The sequence below is a fragment of the Neopsephotus bourkii genome, unplaced genomic scaffold (genome assembly GCF_033783945.1).
Source record: "Neopsephotus bourkii isolate Nb327-2 ecotype Australia unplaced genomic scaffold, CSIRO-AGI_Nbou_v1 NB_318, whole genome shotgun sequence".
Taxonomy (NCBI): Eukaryota; Metazoa; Chordata; class Aves; order Psittaciformes; family Psittacidae; genus Neopsephotus; species Neopsephotus bourkii.
Window position 1 is genome coordinate 5,496,843 of NW_026900826.1, and position 15,699 is coordinate 5,512,541.

The window sequence follows — 15,699 nt, forward strand, 5'->3', positions numbered from 1 at the left end:
TCAATCTGAATACTAGGTCTAAGCCACCACAATCCACTGAGCTGCCATAGCCCCTCTTTTCATTATTGGAAGGAATCTGCACATATTCATTCAATATTTTTTTCTTTGCATTGGGCAGGTGATATCAACAGCTGTTCTTCTTCTGGCTATATTTGCTATTTTTGACAGCAGAAATAACAGTGTACCTAAGGGCCTGGAGCCAATTGCAGTAGGACTTCTTATAATTGTTCTTACTTGCTCCTTGGGAATGAACAGTGGCTGTGCCATGAACCCAGCCAGGGACCTAGGCCCAAGGCTCTTCACAGCCATTGCAGGATGGGGGATGGAAGTATTCACGTAAGTATGCCTGGATATGAAGTGAAACGCTTTTGGCTAAAATTGCTTCCTAAGAAAGCAAGATCCTGATTCAACATGGTACCAAGTCATACTTTATATACATATAGGTAATTCTTTGCATACCAGAAAAAGCTATTCATGCACTTTAAGCCAGACATCTTCTAGGAACTGGGCTTTATAAAGGATTTCCTGCTCCTAAGGCAAATGAAACATGCATTATCTCTAGTATCAATCACTGTTCCAAGCAGACCCTTCCCAACATATTAGAGATTCTTAGAGGTCACTAAAAATGTAAGAGTGCATTCTTCTCTTGTCCTGCAGCTTTCAGAAAGAAAACATAATAATCATCATGGGGAGTTAGGTGGAAGTATTTATTGGGTGCTGTAAAAAACACAGACATATCAGATTGATTTAGCCTATTATTACTACTGAGTTACTGCAGAAATATACAACAACCTAAAAGCCTGACTTCCTGCCTGGGAGCAAATGAGTGAATAAAAGAAAGCTCCCTTCATTTTCCCACATTTCAGAGCACACTCTCAAATCCCTGTGCATGGATGTGTGCACGCACGCACTCTTGGCTGGCCAAACACACAGCTAATTAGTTGCACATCAAATCCACAGCTTACACATATCCAGTGTAAGAGGCACTCTGGGATATCCAAGTCAGAGTACTCTGTCATCAGGAGGTAGAACTTTTGGTTTATTTTTGTATGGTTTGTTTTTCCAGTTATTTACAAGTAGGAATCCCCAGAAGTACTGTAGACCACTAGAGAGCTCTGGTTAATAGAGATTTCATTTTAGCTACTTCACCAAATACAAATAAGCTGTATTTATTTAGTATGACTTTTATCTACATCAATCACTTGCCTTAGTAGAGGAGAGCAGCAAGGCTTTTCTCATACAAAGAAAAGCCAGGCACAGCACAGCAGAAATGGGCACACAGCCATGCCATAGGTCAGAGCCAAAGCTTGGCTATAACACAGCTGCAGCAGGAGGTCAGCTCACCAGCCCACTCACCTCCAAACTTCCTCCCTGGCAGCTCTCTCTCCACTGTATCATTAAACTGCACTATTTAACAAATATCAGCACACAGAGTGACATTCCACACTTGGGATTCTCCGCTCTCATGCCTAAATAGTCATTAACTATCATGTTAATTATAGTGTCATGTGTGTAATCTGTGAAGTGAACTATTACATTGCTGAAAAGGTTGGAAGCCTGATTGTACTGTGGTCAAGTCAGAGAATACCTGTGAACTTCCCTCCTCCCCAAGAGTAATTTAAATTACTCATTTAAATTTAAGAAGTTACAAGAAAACTCCACATCTGTACCAACACATACGTGCTCGTCCCTAATTTAGTTTTAGGATTTACATACAGAGAGGAAATGCATCCCATCCCTACGTAAAGACCATACCAGAAAATTTTAAAATGGGAGCATAAAAAAAAAAAAAAGAGAGAGATTAAATCTCAGGTCATTGCCAGAATAAATTTACAGCAGTCTCAGGGGTGTATAAATTGAGGAAGAAGCCTCCCTCCCTGCCTTCAGTTATAAGGCTACAGCTATAACCAAGTTCAAGAGAATGCTACAACAGGATTAGGTAGCTGGAAGCTCTGGAACAGTTACAGGCCATGGGAGAAGTTTGACTGATTGTAGCTATGATCCTGAACTGCCTGATGTTCTGCTGGCGTTACATATGCATGATAGACTGAAGTGATGCAGCCACAGTTGACAGCTTGACCTTGGTTGTCTCAGCTTAACTGGAATTCACAACCTTAAGACAGGTGCTCAAGCTGCCAAGTAAAAGGCATGCTCAGGAAGTGGGACCTAAGCATGAAACATCCACAGTGATACAAGGGGAGTGCTGCACAAACCAAGCACTAGGAAGTACTCAAAAGACATTGAATATACATTGGTGTGAAACTGGAAACATCTCACAAGGCTGACTGAGTCAATCTGTCCAGGTCAGTGAGTGCCCTGAGTGCTGCCTACAGGGCAGCCAGGGACCACCAGGAAAGCCTCACTTTGGAACAGATCAGATAGAGAAGCATCAGATTCTCTACATTCTCTAACGCTCTAAACATTGAGATAATCAGTTCACAGGGGGAAAATCCCCTCTATCCTTCTTCGTGCTTGCAGGTTCAGTAAATACTGGTTTTATCATGTTTTTAGGCAGGGAACAGTGACTAGACCATAGGGAAGCTCTTCTGCTGGAGCACGGAGTTGTCCAGAGCACAAGGAGGCAGTTGAGCTGGGTTTTTCTAAATGTTCCTGTTAAGACATTTTGCACAAAGGCACCTACTTGAAGGAGCAGTTTCCCTGAGAATCCGGCCAGGGAACACAGCCTGTGGCATGGTTTCCATAGCCAGAGCAACTGCATTCATTTTGGTTAAGAGCTCTCATTAGAATCTGTTCTGACCCATTGCAGCTGGAAAGGCAATGTCTGACCAGCACCCTAAAGAGCACCATTTTGCATATAATAGATGTAGTTAACACTGTGGCCAGTTCCTACAAAGTGTTCCTCAACCTGTTGAGAGTAGGTGTCACAGATATTTCTAATGATGAGGCCAGTTCCCAAACATTGACTTTAGAGACCTAAATGTTTCTAATTATTTGCTCTAAAACTACAGAGATACTTAGAAATCTCTTAATCACATGCTTAATATTCTAGGAAGCTTAAGAGAAGTTGTTGGAATAGCAGTTTTGTCTGTAGTGAGAAAACAGCCAGAGCTTTGAGTAGAAAATACCAGGCTGGATTTTGACAGGCATAAGAGAACATGAAACAGCAATGAGCAAGTGAGAAACGGCTCCACAGAACTGTCAGCATTTGAGGCTAGCCATAGAATGTCTCATCCCCAGTTTATTAGGGGTGCTGTAGCCCCTTTGCCGGAGCCGGGTTGGACCCGCACTGGCAGAAGTGCGGCATCGTGCAGACCGTGCTGCGAGCGGCCCCGCGGCGGGCAAAGCCCGGCAGCCGCCGGCGCGGTAACGCTGACACCTCGTGGCCGCGGCTCCGGGCATCAGCGGCCCGGACTAGAGGGAGCTGCACTTTGGAAAGGGTTGGGACAAGCACCTATTGTCTGCACAGGCAACAGACAGACTGGCAAAGCGGCCTCTGAAATACGCTGCATCCTTCCCGGACGGTCGAACGGTAGCCAGGCACCTTCCACATTGCGGAATGTCTGAATTATCTTGTCATTTCTTATAGCAAATAATGTTATCTCACCATCCTGCAGCAGTTGGCTAAGTGAGACATGTATTTGCAAGTCTAAAACGGGCCAAAGTTCTCAGCCCATGAAGCTTACACACTATAGTTTCCTAGAAATTGTGGCAGTTCAGCCAAGTGCCACTTGCCAGGCCCGTGCACAGCCCCCAGCCCTTCACAACCAGCTCTCTCCTGCTCCACCCATGATGGAAAAACACCCGATGATGAAAAAGGCATAGCTGGATGTTTTCCTGCTAACTCAGCAGCAAAGCTGTGAGCTTGGGCAAATCAAGGGTGTAAGGGACCTAAGGTTACTTCCAGGAAGCTATCTGTGCTTGCCACAAAGAGCTCTTGCTCCTGTGTCAATGAAAGGGCATTATGTGTCAAGGAAACTCATAGCTGTGTCCTGATCTCATTTCAGCTTTGGCATCACCCTCCGTAAGGACTTTACACCCATCATCTTAGCAGAGGGCATCTGTAGTGCAGCTGACAGCAGCTGCTGCAAATACAGGCCATGACTTGGAGGTTATGCCGGAGCCAACAAGGCACATGCCAGTTCATGGGACAAGCAGAGATAAAAACCTGCCAAGAAACACCTTCATTGTATGCCCACATACACATATGGGCACAGAGAAACACATGCAAATACATGATTGTAGATTCTGTTGTGCTGAGTAAGTCGATAAAACCTTAGTCCATGCTTGTTCCAGAAATGCAGGGGCTCAACAGACATTTATGACTCAACAACAAACAGATCTATAAACTCAGTAGAACAATATGAAGAGCTATTTTATATCCTCAAGGCAAAATATAAGTAATTCCAAAGGCAAGACATACACATCTAAAGCATTTCTGAACAAGGAATGACATTAGCATCAATAGGGCACTGTGATATTAATCGTGTTCTATTCTTGTGTTGTGAATTAACCACAAGTTCACTTATGCATAAATCTATACAACTGAGTGCTGAATAATCATTTTTACAATTTAAAACCTCTCCTGGAATTTTAAAAGTTCCTCTCTCAGATGAATTTGTATCTCTGTATTTCTGGGATAAAAAGTTATTTCTCCATTTTCAATATGCATGAAATTGAGGTGGCTGGGTTTTCACTGCAGACTCACATATTCAATTAATACAGCATGTTATCAAATCAAAACACCTTCACTCATCAGTACAGTTAAGAAAGGTTGTGCTCTGAAACCAATACTCAGTAATTTACTGTCTGAATGCGGACCTCTGGGAAAGAGAGGGCAAGTCTACAAGCCCAAATCTCCTGTATAGAGGCTGTTACTTTTTGTTTTATACTGTTTAGTGGTGGACTTGTTTCTTTAAATGTTCATAAAGCTACACATTTAAAAATTAAATCTTAGTAATTGTGCAAAGGGCATGTAAACAGTTCAGTGGAGCCAGTATGCCAGACTTGCTTCCCAAACACAGCGACTGTAAAAAAGAGTAAGTTTTAGGTGTATGAAACTTCTAAATGCTTATTTATCTCTTACTGAAAGACCTATTTCAAACACAGAGATAAGACAGAACATAATGAAATTTGTATCTTGACCACTCTAACCAAGTATAATCCACTTTACAGTCACTGTGTTTTATTGCATTCCTTAAGGCAAATATACTCAAAATCAGGTATAATCTATCATACTTGTCAAGAGGAAGACTGTATATACTATTGCAGTAGATCTCCATGCAGATGACATAAACCATTTTTGCAACATACATTTGCATTAATCACTCCTGAAAACCTATTCATGAGCATCTGGCAACAGCATCAGTCAAGGTTGCTGTGCAATAGGTATGTCCCTGTTCATTTCACTGCAAGTCAATGAAGCTCATTTTCCACAAGGGAGAAATTATCCCCTGCCCCCAAAGCACACACGCAGTGGAGAGGCCTGATTTTCTAAGCTGGGAGTACAGCATGTAGACCACCATGCCTGGTGGTTGGTACTTAGCATTTCAATCACAGCATGGGCAGGACAGACAGGAACGTCATCCTTATACAGAAAGTGAGACTAAACAGTATAGCCAGTGTAGGCCAGTATAGCCATGCGACACAGTATAGCCAGTGTCAGGACACTCTATTTTTTTCACTGCCAAATATAAGGTAGGGCACTCACTAGAGTAACAAAGAACAGTAATTTTCTTTTTTAATTCTTTGTTTTATTTTTTTTCCTTACAGGGCTGGAAATAATTGGTGGTGGGTCCCTACAGTTGCACCTATGCTGGGAGGCATACTTGGAGCAGTGATCTATATTGTTTTTATTGAAATTCATCACTCAGATACTGAGCAAGGAGAAGAAAATGACATGCATGATAAATACGAACTGACCAACATGGAGTAAGAAGTGAAGCATTTCCTTTCCCATTTTGTTATGCATTTTTTTATGCAAATGATTGTTTGGACCATTTTATAAAACCTTTATGCCTGAATCAGAAATTCACATTTCAAAGGAGAAAATCCATATAGAAGTCAAGTTCACAGCTGAACTCTTCCCATGAAACATCAGGCTGACCACATTCAAAACTGAGAACTTGGGTCCAGAATGAGTAAACTGTTCCGTTTCATATGGCTTTCAGATCAAATTATCTCCTAGATGAAACTAGTGAGACTACGTACTGACCTGTTAATTCCACACATGATCTTAATCATGTTGCCTAATTACCTGAAAATAGATGAGCTATTGTTACAAAACTGCATGCAGATTAGTCAGTTCAGTACTGAATTAATGGGCAAGAGCATTACTCACTTCTTATAGCCATTATTTAAGAATGGCTTATCTGAAAATTAAAAATAATACCTTAACGTCAATTGAAGTAGTTTTAAATAACTTACTAAATTTTTATGGAGCCACTAATTGAACAGCAAGGAATGAACTCATCAGTTATGAGGTTTAGTAACTCAGAATATGATCACAAAAGGTAGAAGTTGTGTTATAAGATCAACACCAAAGAGACAAAGCTGTAGTTCTGCACATGTTCTTCATAGCAGTCATATTCAACTATTTTTAAACCATTTACTTGACCTTTATGCTAGCCAATATTAAAAACCCAACCTAGAATATTAACCCAAACCTCTTCTGCTGTTCTTTCTGGATAAAATTCATTCCTGTGGAGAAGCGCCAGCAACAGAAGCTTATCCTGCTCAGAGGTCAGCACAAGGCCTGTCTGTATACGCCTTAAAGAGGACTGCTGCTGCTGATTTCCGGGGGGGTGTGTGTGTGTCAGGGAGGATTTAATCTGCTTTGTGGGAGTGATTTTTATTTTGATAGCAGTAATTAAAATTAGAAAGTGATCTCGGAACTAGTCCCAGATCTGAAGTCCCCAGGGAAGGCCAGCTCCACATGTTCTGAAGTATGGGCTCTCTCTCACTAAAACTAAAGTGAAGTGGTTGGACATACACCACTTCCTAAATATCCAGCCTTGAAAAAGGAATTTATTTCTGCTTAATCATTGTGAATTGAATGTATCCAATTATATCAAAGTCCATTTCTAATATATATTCATATATATGAGAAGGTGACAAGGCTGATAATGAATAAATAGGCATCCTATTCAGGGCTGCTCCTGAGCTATTTTCATGGCAAAAGTACCAGTTCAATGCACTCATTTTAGGGTGTTCTTCCCTTTGTAGTCCTTCAACTCTACTTTCTAGAATTCCACACTATTTTCTCATTTCACTCCTGAAGGGAGGAACCCTTCATGTTGCCAGTAACAGCCTGTGCTCTTTGGTGAAACATCCTCAGAAGCGGCTTGGGAAATGCTGTGGTCAGAATCTGCCTCAGCATTTGGGCAGATCAGGCCTATGTCACTGCATGTCTTTATTGTGCTCTCATGTATGCCTTCCTTCATGGCAGTGAAGGGACAGAATGAGCAGGTCAAGCAAAGCTTTGCCTGCTGCAGCAGAATGTCAGATGATGCTGTATACTTGAGGGAGTGTAATTCTAACTTTGTTTTTGAAGAAACTCAGGTTGCCCAGAGACCATATCAACCCTGTGCAAAATTCTCATTTGATTCAGCATTTCTCTGCTGTGGGTTAATGACTCACATAGCTATTCCCATCCATGTTTGACTGCATCGTGTCATTATTTGGAGAGCCACAGTAACAAGAAAGCAGGGTTCACAGAATCAATCCTCAACATGAGCAGAGACAAATGCAGGAGAATCAAAAGCACAGTGTGGAAATTATTCCTGACTGTAGACTTTATATTGGCAGCATAGTCACCACTGTCCATCTGGCCTGTATGTTGATAAATTGTACTACATAAAATAAGACGGTGTGTGAAAGCAATTGCAGAAGAAGCCTCCTTTTGCTCTCCCTTGCAACAAGTGCTGTCCTTCAGCCCTTGGTGATACCTGGCAGAAGCACTCCCAGGTGGCTGCCAACCATCTGTGCCTGGAGGGGGATTACATAGGCAGGAAGAGTCAGAGGTCTGCCCCCAGGTCAAAACACACTCTTCCACTGACACCATCTAATATGAAATACCTGTGCAGAAAATAGACAGCTGATTAACCAGAAGTGACAGATTTTGTCCAAAATGGTAGGGGCAGGTTATCTCTTATTGTGCTAGAAATTTGCAGTAGGCTGCATATGCTGCACAATGTTGCTTCCTTTAATATACCATGGAAAACATGGGGAAAAGCAGAATACAGGTCAGGAATGAGAAAGGGACAGTTTATTTATACAACCTAATGAATGACCAGCCCGCACGTGCTGTGTGTCTGTGCATTAGCCAATGTAAAGACAAGCTGCATATTTTCTCAAAATTCTCCTGATCACAACAGGTTCTGCCTGTTAATCAACGTGAAATCTTGTTTCTCCTACTTATACCATTCCTGTGCATTGAGTTTCTCTATAAGTGATATTTACTTACCTGAAATTACCAACATGCAAATTGTAAGGAGTGAAGTGCTAGCATGCAAGCATAGGAATATCTAAAATATGCTCTCAACAAATTGTCAATTTCATTTTTGCTTTAAGAACTTATTTTTAAAACTTATTTAATCATTCAATATGCTCGTAAATTCTCTCAAGATGTGTGGCACTAATACCACAGTTCATACTGACTTTACAAAAGCCAGAATTCACTCAGGGACAAGGTGTGATGGACCTGTCTCACATTTGACATAATTTACATTTGCAAGTATAAGAATTAATTCCTGCTTTGGGGACAAAACTCAATTGAGTCTTAACTACAGAACTAGTATCTCCATAACATAAGTGAACAATAATAGACATCTCATGCCTTACACAGACATCATGATCTGTTTTGTGAAAAAAAAGTATTTTTACTTTGCATAAACTGTAATTTACTAATATCAAGTGATATTTAGTGGTTGCGTTCATACTGAATTAGTATAATACAGTTGGCAACAAGAAACATGTTTTACAGCTGTAAGATGTTCTAAGTAAAGAGTCAGTTGTAATCACTTGAAATGCTGCAAACTTAAGCAACAATTATTGCTTAACTTTCTGTCTGGGTTTGTTCTTTTTTTCGGGCAGTGTGCTTGTTCTTTAGTGCTATTCTTTGTGCTGAAGTAATGCAGACAGTGCTCCTACAAATAGTACTGAGCTAAGGTTGGTTACTTCATGTTGCCTCATCAAAGCCAGTGGAATTACTCACAACAGGATGCAATAGAGGGAAGGATAAGTGCTAAGAGGATTGAGCTCAGTGGATGGTGGAAACTGTACTTTCTCATAGTTCTGACTGTGGATCTGGATGAATGTGTTGTGGTTCAAAATAAATACAGTCAATCCCTAGTAAATGCATTCCAGTACTATTTTTATATTTAAAAAGTCTCCCCTCTGGCACCTAAGGACATATTAAGAAATAAATAGCTGCCTATTACGGCCTACAATTTTTTATAGCTTTGTGCTGGAAGAACACATTGACTAACAAGCTGTATTCCCAGCATGGAGACCCTGTGGCAGATTTCGTAGGTCAGAAGAAGTGCCAAAGCAGAGAAATGCTCACACTTGAGTAATGGCCACTGCTGGGCCAGGAAGCACCCATGCCAAAAGCTAGAAGGCCAGACCCCTCAACTCTAGACCTTCTGTTCCTGTCTATGGACACTTTCTGCCACAGCTTTCCACCACTCCTATGACAGTCAGCACCTAGGTAGGATGTTTTGCCTAGAGCTTCTCTTCAGGGATTACTTTTAAGGCATGCATATATCACACAAGATTTGGCCTTCAGCGCTTACAAAATGTCCCAAGCTAATTTAGCTATCTTCTGCTCTACAGATTTGTAAAAGGGACATGCTTTGCGTATTTCATTTAAAAAAAAAAACAAACAAAACAAAACCGACAGGAAAACCTGTTCTGTGGGCACAAGGGGATGAGGGGAGAAGGAAAGAACAGGAGCTTCAAACTTACAGAAAAGAAAAACCAAACAAAACCAAACCCCAAAACCTAACAACCTCCCTCCATCCCTAGGACTCTCACCTTCCTATCAGTCTGATTTTCTGTTCTCCTTTCTCCTACCAACACCGTGTGCTGTGCTGGCTCTATACAGTACAATAGTTCTCCAGAGATCTGAATACAGCATGCTTTTCCCAGTTACTTCTGAATCTTAGAAAGTTCTCATGAGAGCAAATTCCAGTTTCACCTCACATGCTTGGTTTTTGGCAGTTACTTGCATTTTTTCCCCACTGTTCCCACCAAACAACCTTGTGCTGGAAAATACAACAATTAACTGTAACTTCCAGTAACAGATGCTCTTTTTCTGTTTAGTACAATTGTTGCTGCATAACATATTACTTCTTTCGGGCATGTACAATTTTTAAAGCCTTCCTTTTTAAAACCACTATTAAAAATAGAACAAGATCATCCAGAAAAAAAGCATTCTGTGCACATCAGTCAGTACTTTGGATTTTTATCTTCTAGTTTGCATTTACAGCTTGTTAAAAAAATAATGATTATGCTGTGAATGTTAGCGTCTTTCTGCATATTTGCACACTTTAATGATATTGTCTCAGAGAAGAGAGTAGCAGGCAAATATTTTTAGCCACAGATGTTTCACTGTATATTTCAATCAGATATTAAAGAAATCCATATAGTGTGAACCTAGACATGACACATTTATGTCACTTTTTCTTAGCTGACTATAGCTGTCCTTCAGAAGGTGTTTCAAAGATGGGGAGCATGAATAATCCAGCACTTTAAATCAGCTATGATAAAGCTTTCTGGCCAGATGATGCAATCAGCTCCTTTTCCATGACATTAGTAGAGGACAGACTAATACGTTCCTTCATTGCTTCCCTACCTAGGGACTGAGCAGTCTGCTTTAAATTATTAGAAATCAAGCTTCAGAACCATAGAATGGTTAGGGTTGGAAAAGACCTTAAGACCACCTAGTTACAGCCCCCCTGCTATAGGCAGGGACACTTCACCTTTTAACACTTTAACACTCTGAACATTGCTTCAACTATCCAGAAATCAATCAGGAGGTAGGATCCTCCTGTAACTACACTGAGAAATAAAGCAATTAAGAATGAAGAGAGAAAACTTCGAGAGCTGGTAAAACAATACAAGCCCTCTTAGGCAGAGGTCAGCCAAAAGCCTGGTTGATAAATGTTTGGTTACTTCAGAAAAGAGTGTACATTTTACTGGGAAACACGGAAATAAAGCCAATAGTATTAAGTAACACCATCAGAAAATGGTCTTTTTGTTCACCTGTCAGAAAACTCATCTGTCTTGGATGCAAATTCTCACATTTTCAGTATCAACAAGAGAACTGGTATAGGCACATTAATACTAGTATTTCCTCAGTATTAGGTACATAATAATCTAATAAGTGAAGAACACTTTCACACCCTCAGAAATAACAGTACTTCATTGCACTGCACAACTCTTCTCAGGAAACCTTGCCTGCCTTCCAGTTATTAACAGGGCTCTGAATGAAAAGGCAACAAAGCAAAAAATATGGGAACACTTGAAAAGTCAGCATCTGAATAGAAGGAAATGAACAATCTCAGCCAGAACAGAACAGATGCAACACTTTCTGTGGTATGACCGAGGCATCAAATAACAAACATGAAGCCAAAGAGGCAGCACATGCTTGGCAACAAATATTGCTAATTCAAGGAGTCTGGTGTTTTGTCAATGCCTTTTAAATATACTTACAAAATAAATTGTGTTTGATAATAAAAGGACTAAGCCACAGCAGTATCATTTTCCACAGTAAAGGAACAAAAGTTATTTGATGATTTGAACACTTGCGGATTATTGAAACAGTAAAAAAACCAAAATCCCCCCAAAACAGACAAAAAACCCCACAAAAAACTAACAAAGAAACAAAAAAAAAAACCCCAAACTAAAAAAGAATGCAATCTCAATAGCGAAGAAGGGAAACACAGTAGTAACTTTAATTAATTTCCCTGTGAACTATGCTACAGTCCTTCACAACAGCCACTTAGGACCTTTCCATTAAAACTACACAATACCAAGACCAGGATTTTTATCTTCATTTCTACCTCAGATGTTCAAGGCATAGGCAACTAACGGCTACACACTGCAGAGAACATCTGCTATGTAACTACTCTGCAACCTAAGGAAGAAAGACTGTTTAGCTTCAGTGCAAGAGAGGATTTCATCTCATACACGTGTAATCCTCAGTGCGTTCATGTTTTCAGGCTACAGAAAAAACACATGCTTTCTGGAGATGCTAGCACTGAAGAACATCTTTCAGAAGCACAAAAACAGAGAAAGACATGAATTTAGCTTCCAGATTACCAAAGAATCCCAGGGGATAAAGCAAGTGCAAAGGCTACTCAAGCAAGTCTTGGGGGAAAGAAAGCAACAGCAGACAAACCTTGACTCAGAAACCCATTGTCTTCACACCTACAAATAAGTCTTCACAGAAGAATGACTCAGACATAGGCCATTTGCAAACATAATGTATATGCAAATACTGCTAGTACTTCTGAGACTTCCAATACAAGAAAATATGATGGCTATGAATATGCAGACATTTCAATCTGTTCTGTCACAAAAATACAAAATAATAAAAGCTACAGGATATTAGAAGCCATTATAAGCCCCAATTGTTATCACAGGTGGATCTTTAAAATTAGAGAAACACAAGAAACCAAACACTACAGTTTTAAAACAAAGAATAAAAAAAAACAACCTAAAATATTTACCCTGCCTACAAGGGCCTTTTTGTCTTCCAAGTATTTTACCTGGTTTTCTAGTACAACTAGCAGCAGGCCTCTGGTTCCCTCATGCTCCTGTCTTGACTGTGTGCCACTGGTCTTTCATATCCATTGAGCACCAGGCCCCATCCAAAATACTGCATTTCCATGAAGCAAACAAAAAAAACCCCAAACACCCTAAACAATTTCAAGATGCTTTTCAAAATGCATATGGTTCCATATAACTTCAAGATGTATACTGCTAGTAAAATGGGCTTCCACATATTCATCTGTCAGTTGCACCATTTTCCTTGCTTTTGATCAGATGCATTGCTTACAGCAACGTGACAAGATGACAGTTACCTCAGTAAGGGAGATCTATATGGGATTTGGATTTTTCCCAAGGGAAATCCTAGAACAAGAGGCATAGATGAGGCATCGGTGGATTTTCTGTTATACAAGACTTACCCTGAGAAACTGGGTAGTTAGTTACACTGAGTTACAAGATACAACGCATAAATCGGTAAGGATCAGTTTGTCTTCCAGATTCTAGATGGAAGTGTTTGAGGGTAACAGAGCTCTTATTTGCACATCTGGTTTCAGGTAGCTTCATTAGAAATTAGAAAGCAAGAAACAAACATATATCCTTAAAAATATTAAGTAAACTTCAGAGCACAGCTACCCTCCCCCCTCTCTCAAGAAGTAAAAACTTCACTCTACTCCCAAATAACAAGTGTGCACAATTTATAAAAATGAAAAGCCATAAAGAACTCTTACAATCTGAGACTTCCTGATGCTGTTTTGATGTTATCATGACTAAGATGACCATGCTCAAAAATACTTAGTTTCCTTTACTTTCAAACTTATTTTTCCTTAACATCATAGCCTCTGGCTATGAACTTTGCTTCTGTCATCATTTCTCCTGTTGCTCTGTTCTAGTTCCTTCAAAGTTTGGTTGGGGGTGTGTGTGGGGGGGTTTATTTTTTTGCTTTTTTAATAAATACAAATGCAGTCCTTTCTTGTGTGCTTTTATCTGGCCTGATAATAAACACATCCTCCTTCATGATCATCTTGCTCCTTGGAAGTGCATGTTACACACCAGTTGAGTCAGCCCTAGAGTGTTTTATCCCACAGACCTTCCTCCTGCAGTGGCTTTGAGAAGATTCTCACCATCAGAACACTCCTCTTTCTACAGGACAGTTTTATCGAAAGCAACATCTAGCACAAAGGATGCAGTAGTACCCCAGCTTCACTGTTTCCAGAGTAAGAGGATGGCCAGCCTACCTAAGAGGAGTGCAGTGCTGACTAAAGGCATCCAGCTCTCCTGCTCTAAAAGTCGGACAAAAACTTAGAAACAAACACTCTGTTGTAGCAAATGCAGCACTGAAGCAAAAGGGGGTACTCCAGGCATGTGATTCCTCTGCTGGGAACCTTTGACCAAGGGACACTACAAATACAGAACAGGTGAATATAAGTTGTTTGGGTTTGTTTTTTTTCCTGCAATGCCACCTAGAATACCTTCCATCAGTTATGTAACGAAAGCCACAGCACTTGTAAGTTTTAATCATTAGCCCCCTATCAACAGTAGATCATTTTATTTTTTTAAAACAAAGCCTACTTTTAAAAGGTTTGGTTTGGACAGGATGCTCTTTATCACCATTACTTGCCGTATTATTCTTGAAGACCATGACACAGTGATTTAAATGCTACAGAAACATATTCTTCTGATGTAAAATATACACAGTAAATGTCAGGAGTATGACAAGACCACATTAATAAAAAAATAAATCTGTCTTGAAATACACAGCCTATGTCTGTGCTTTATTAAGCTGTTGGCTTATTTGAATATCTTAATTAGAACATTTTTCAAATGTTAACAGCTTGTTTTCAGAGTTGGCTTCTGTAGCCAGCAGCAGTTTAAGTATGAAACAGAGCCAGCAAAAGTAATGCAAATAGGGGATGCTACACTTAGGTCACTCGGGGCTTCTGTGCCCAGATGAGGAGGGCACTGATTAGATTTTAAGGTCTGAGTGAAGGCATTTTTTTGTTTTATGTTTGTATGATGCTAAGCACAATGATAAGGCCTCAGAGGATTGGGGATGATAATACAATATGCAGCTTCTCCATGCTGCTCCACAATAATCCTTGACCTTGAACTTAGCCTTTTATTGCAGGGGAGATACATTAGCCTACATCATTTGTGCAGTCCTTGACCTCTCTTCTAAGACTGCCAAATAAGAGTTTCCAATGAATGCTGAGCAAGATGGCTGGGTCTTACGACTTCCAGTAAACCAAGATCAACGCACTTCAGAGTTAGAGAGGCATACTCTGGTTATTTGTTACACAGAGAACAATTTAGCATAAGCTTACTAAGAAAACTAACCGATTCTTTATATTCAACACTGAAAACACAAACCTCAGTTATATCCAGATATAAAATCCTTGTGCTAATTGCACCAATAATTGCAATATTTAACAACCCTAGTATACTTGGAAAGGCGATTCAAGCAGGACTACTGTGTTCATATCCCATTACTAGGCTCCAAGTGGCCTGAATTATATTGTTTGTCTGAGACCGAACTACTTTATGCTGCATTTGGACACTATGACTAGTATCTCTGGGGAGTATCATGAAAAGGTCATGTGTATCTCACAAGACTATCCAAAATCCCTAGATTTTTAATAAACACACTAATCCATGCTAAGTAGCTCACATTCCAGCTACAGCTCTATTTTTAGGTTATTTGTTGTACTTATATAAAAGAGTGTAATCAGTTTTGAAGTACTTTTAAAGACAGAAAAGAACAACTACCTTTGTATGCAAGAGGCTGGTGGGGAAATGGGCTGCTTCTGTCACACTACTAGCCAGCAGCTAATGGAGCTGCAGAAAGGAGCCAGAATGCCGTAAGGTGACCCATACAGTAACATGAGCTAAAGGCTCCAGAGCGAGCTGGAAAGCTCACTGTGAAGCCAATTGGTTGGTTTGGCCTCCTGGCAACCTTAATAAAAGCCTTTA

General features: G+C 40.2%; 1 protein-coding gene and 1 long non-coding RNA gene across 3 annotated transcripts in view; one reads left to right on the forward strand and one right to left on the reverse strand.

Annotated features, from left to right (window-relative positions):
• AQP9 (aquaporin 9) overlaps positions 1 to 6,616 on the forward strand; it is a 26,071-nt gene extending 19,455 nt beyond the window's left edge. For both annotated transcript variants that reach the window (XM_061347527.1, XM_061347528.1), the window contains 2 exons: positions 119 to 336; positions 5,731 to 6,616. In XM_061347527.1, coding sequence (XP_061203511.1) covers positions 119 to 336; positions 5,731 to 5,893 — 381 coding nt within the window. In that variant the 3' untranslated portion in view covers positions 5,894 to 6,616. The remainder of the gene's footprint in view (positions 1 to 118; positions 337 to 5,730) is intronic.
• The window catches only part of LOC133209121 (uncharacterized), a 107,472-nt gene that overhangs the window by 6,396 nt on the left and 85,377 nt on the right, over positions 1 to 15,699 (reverse strand). The gene's annotated exons all lie outside the window — the stretch shown is intronic.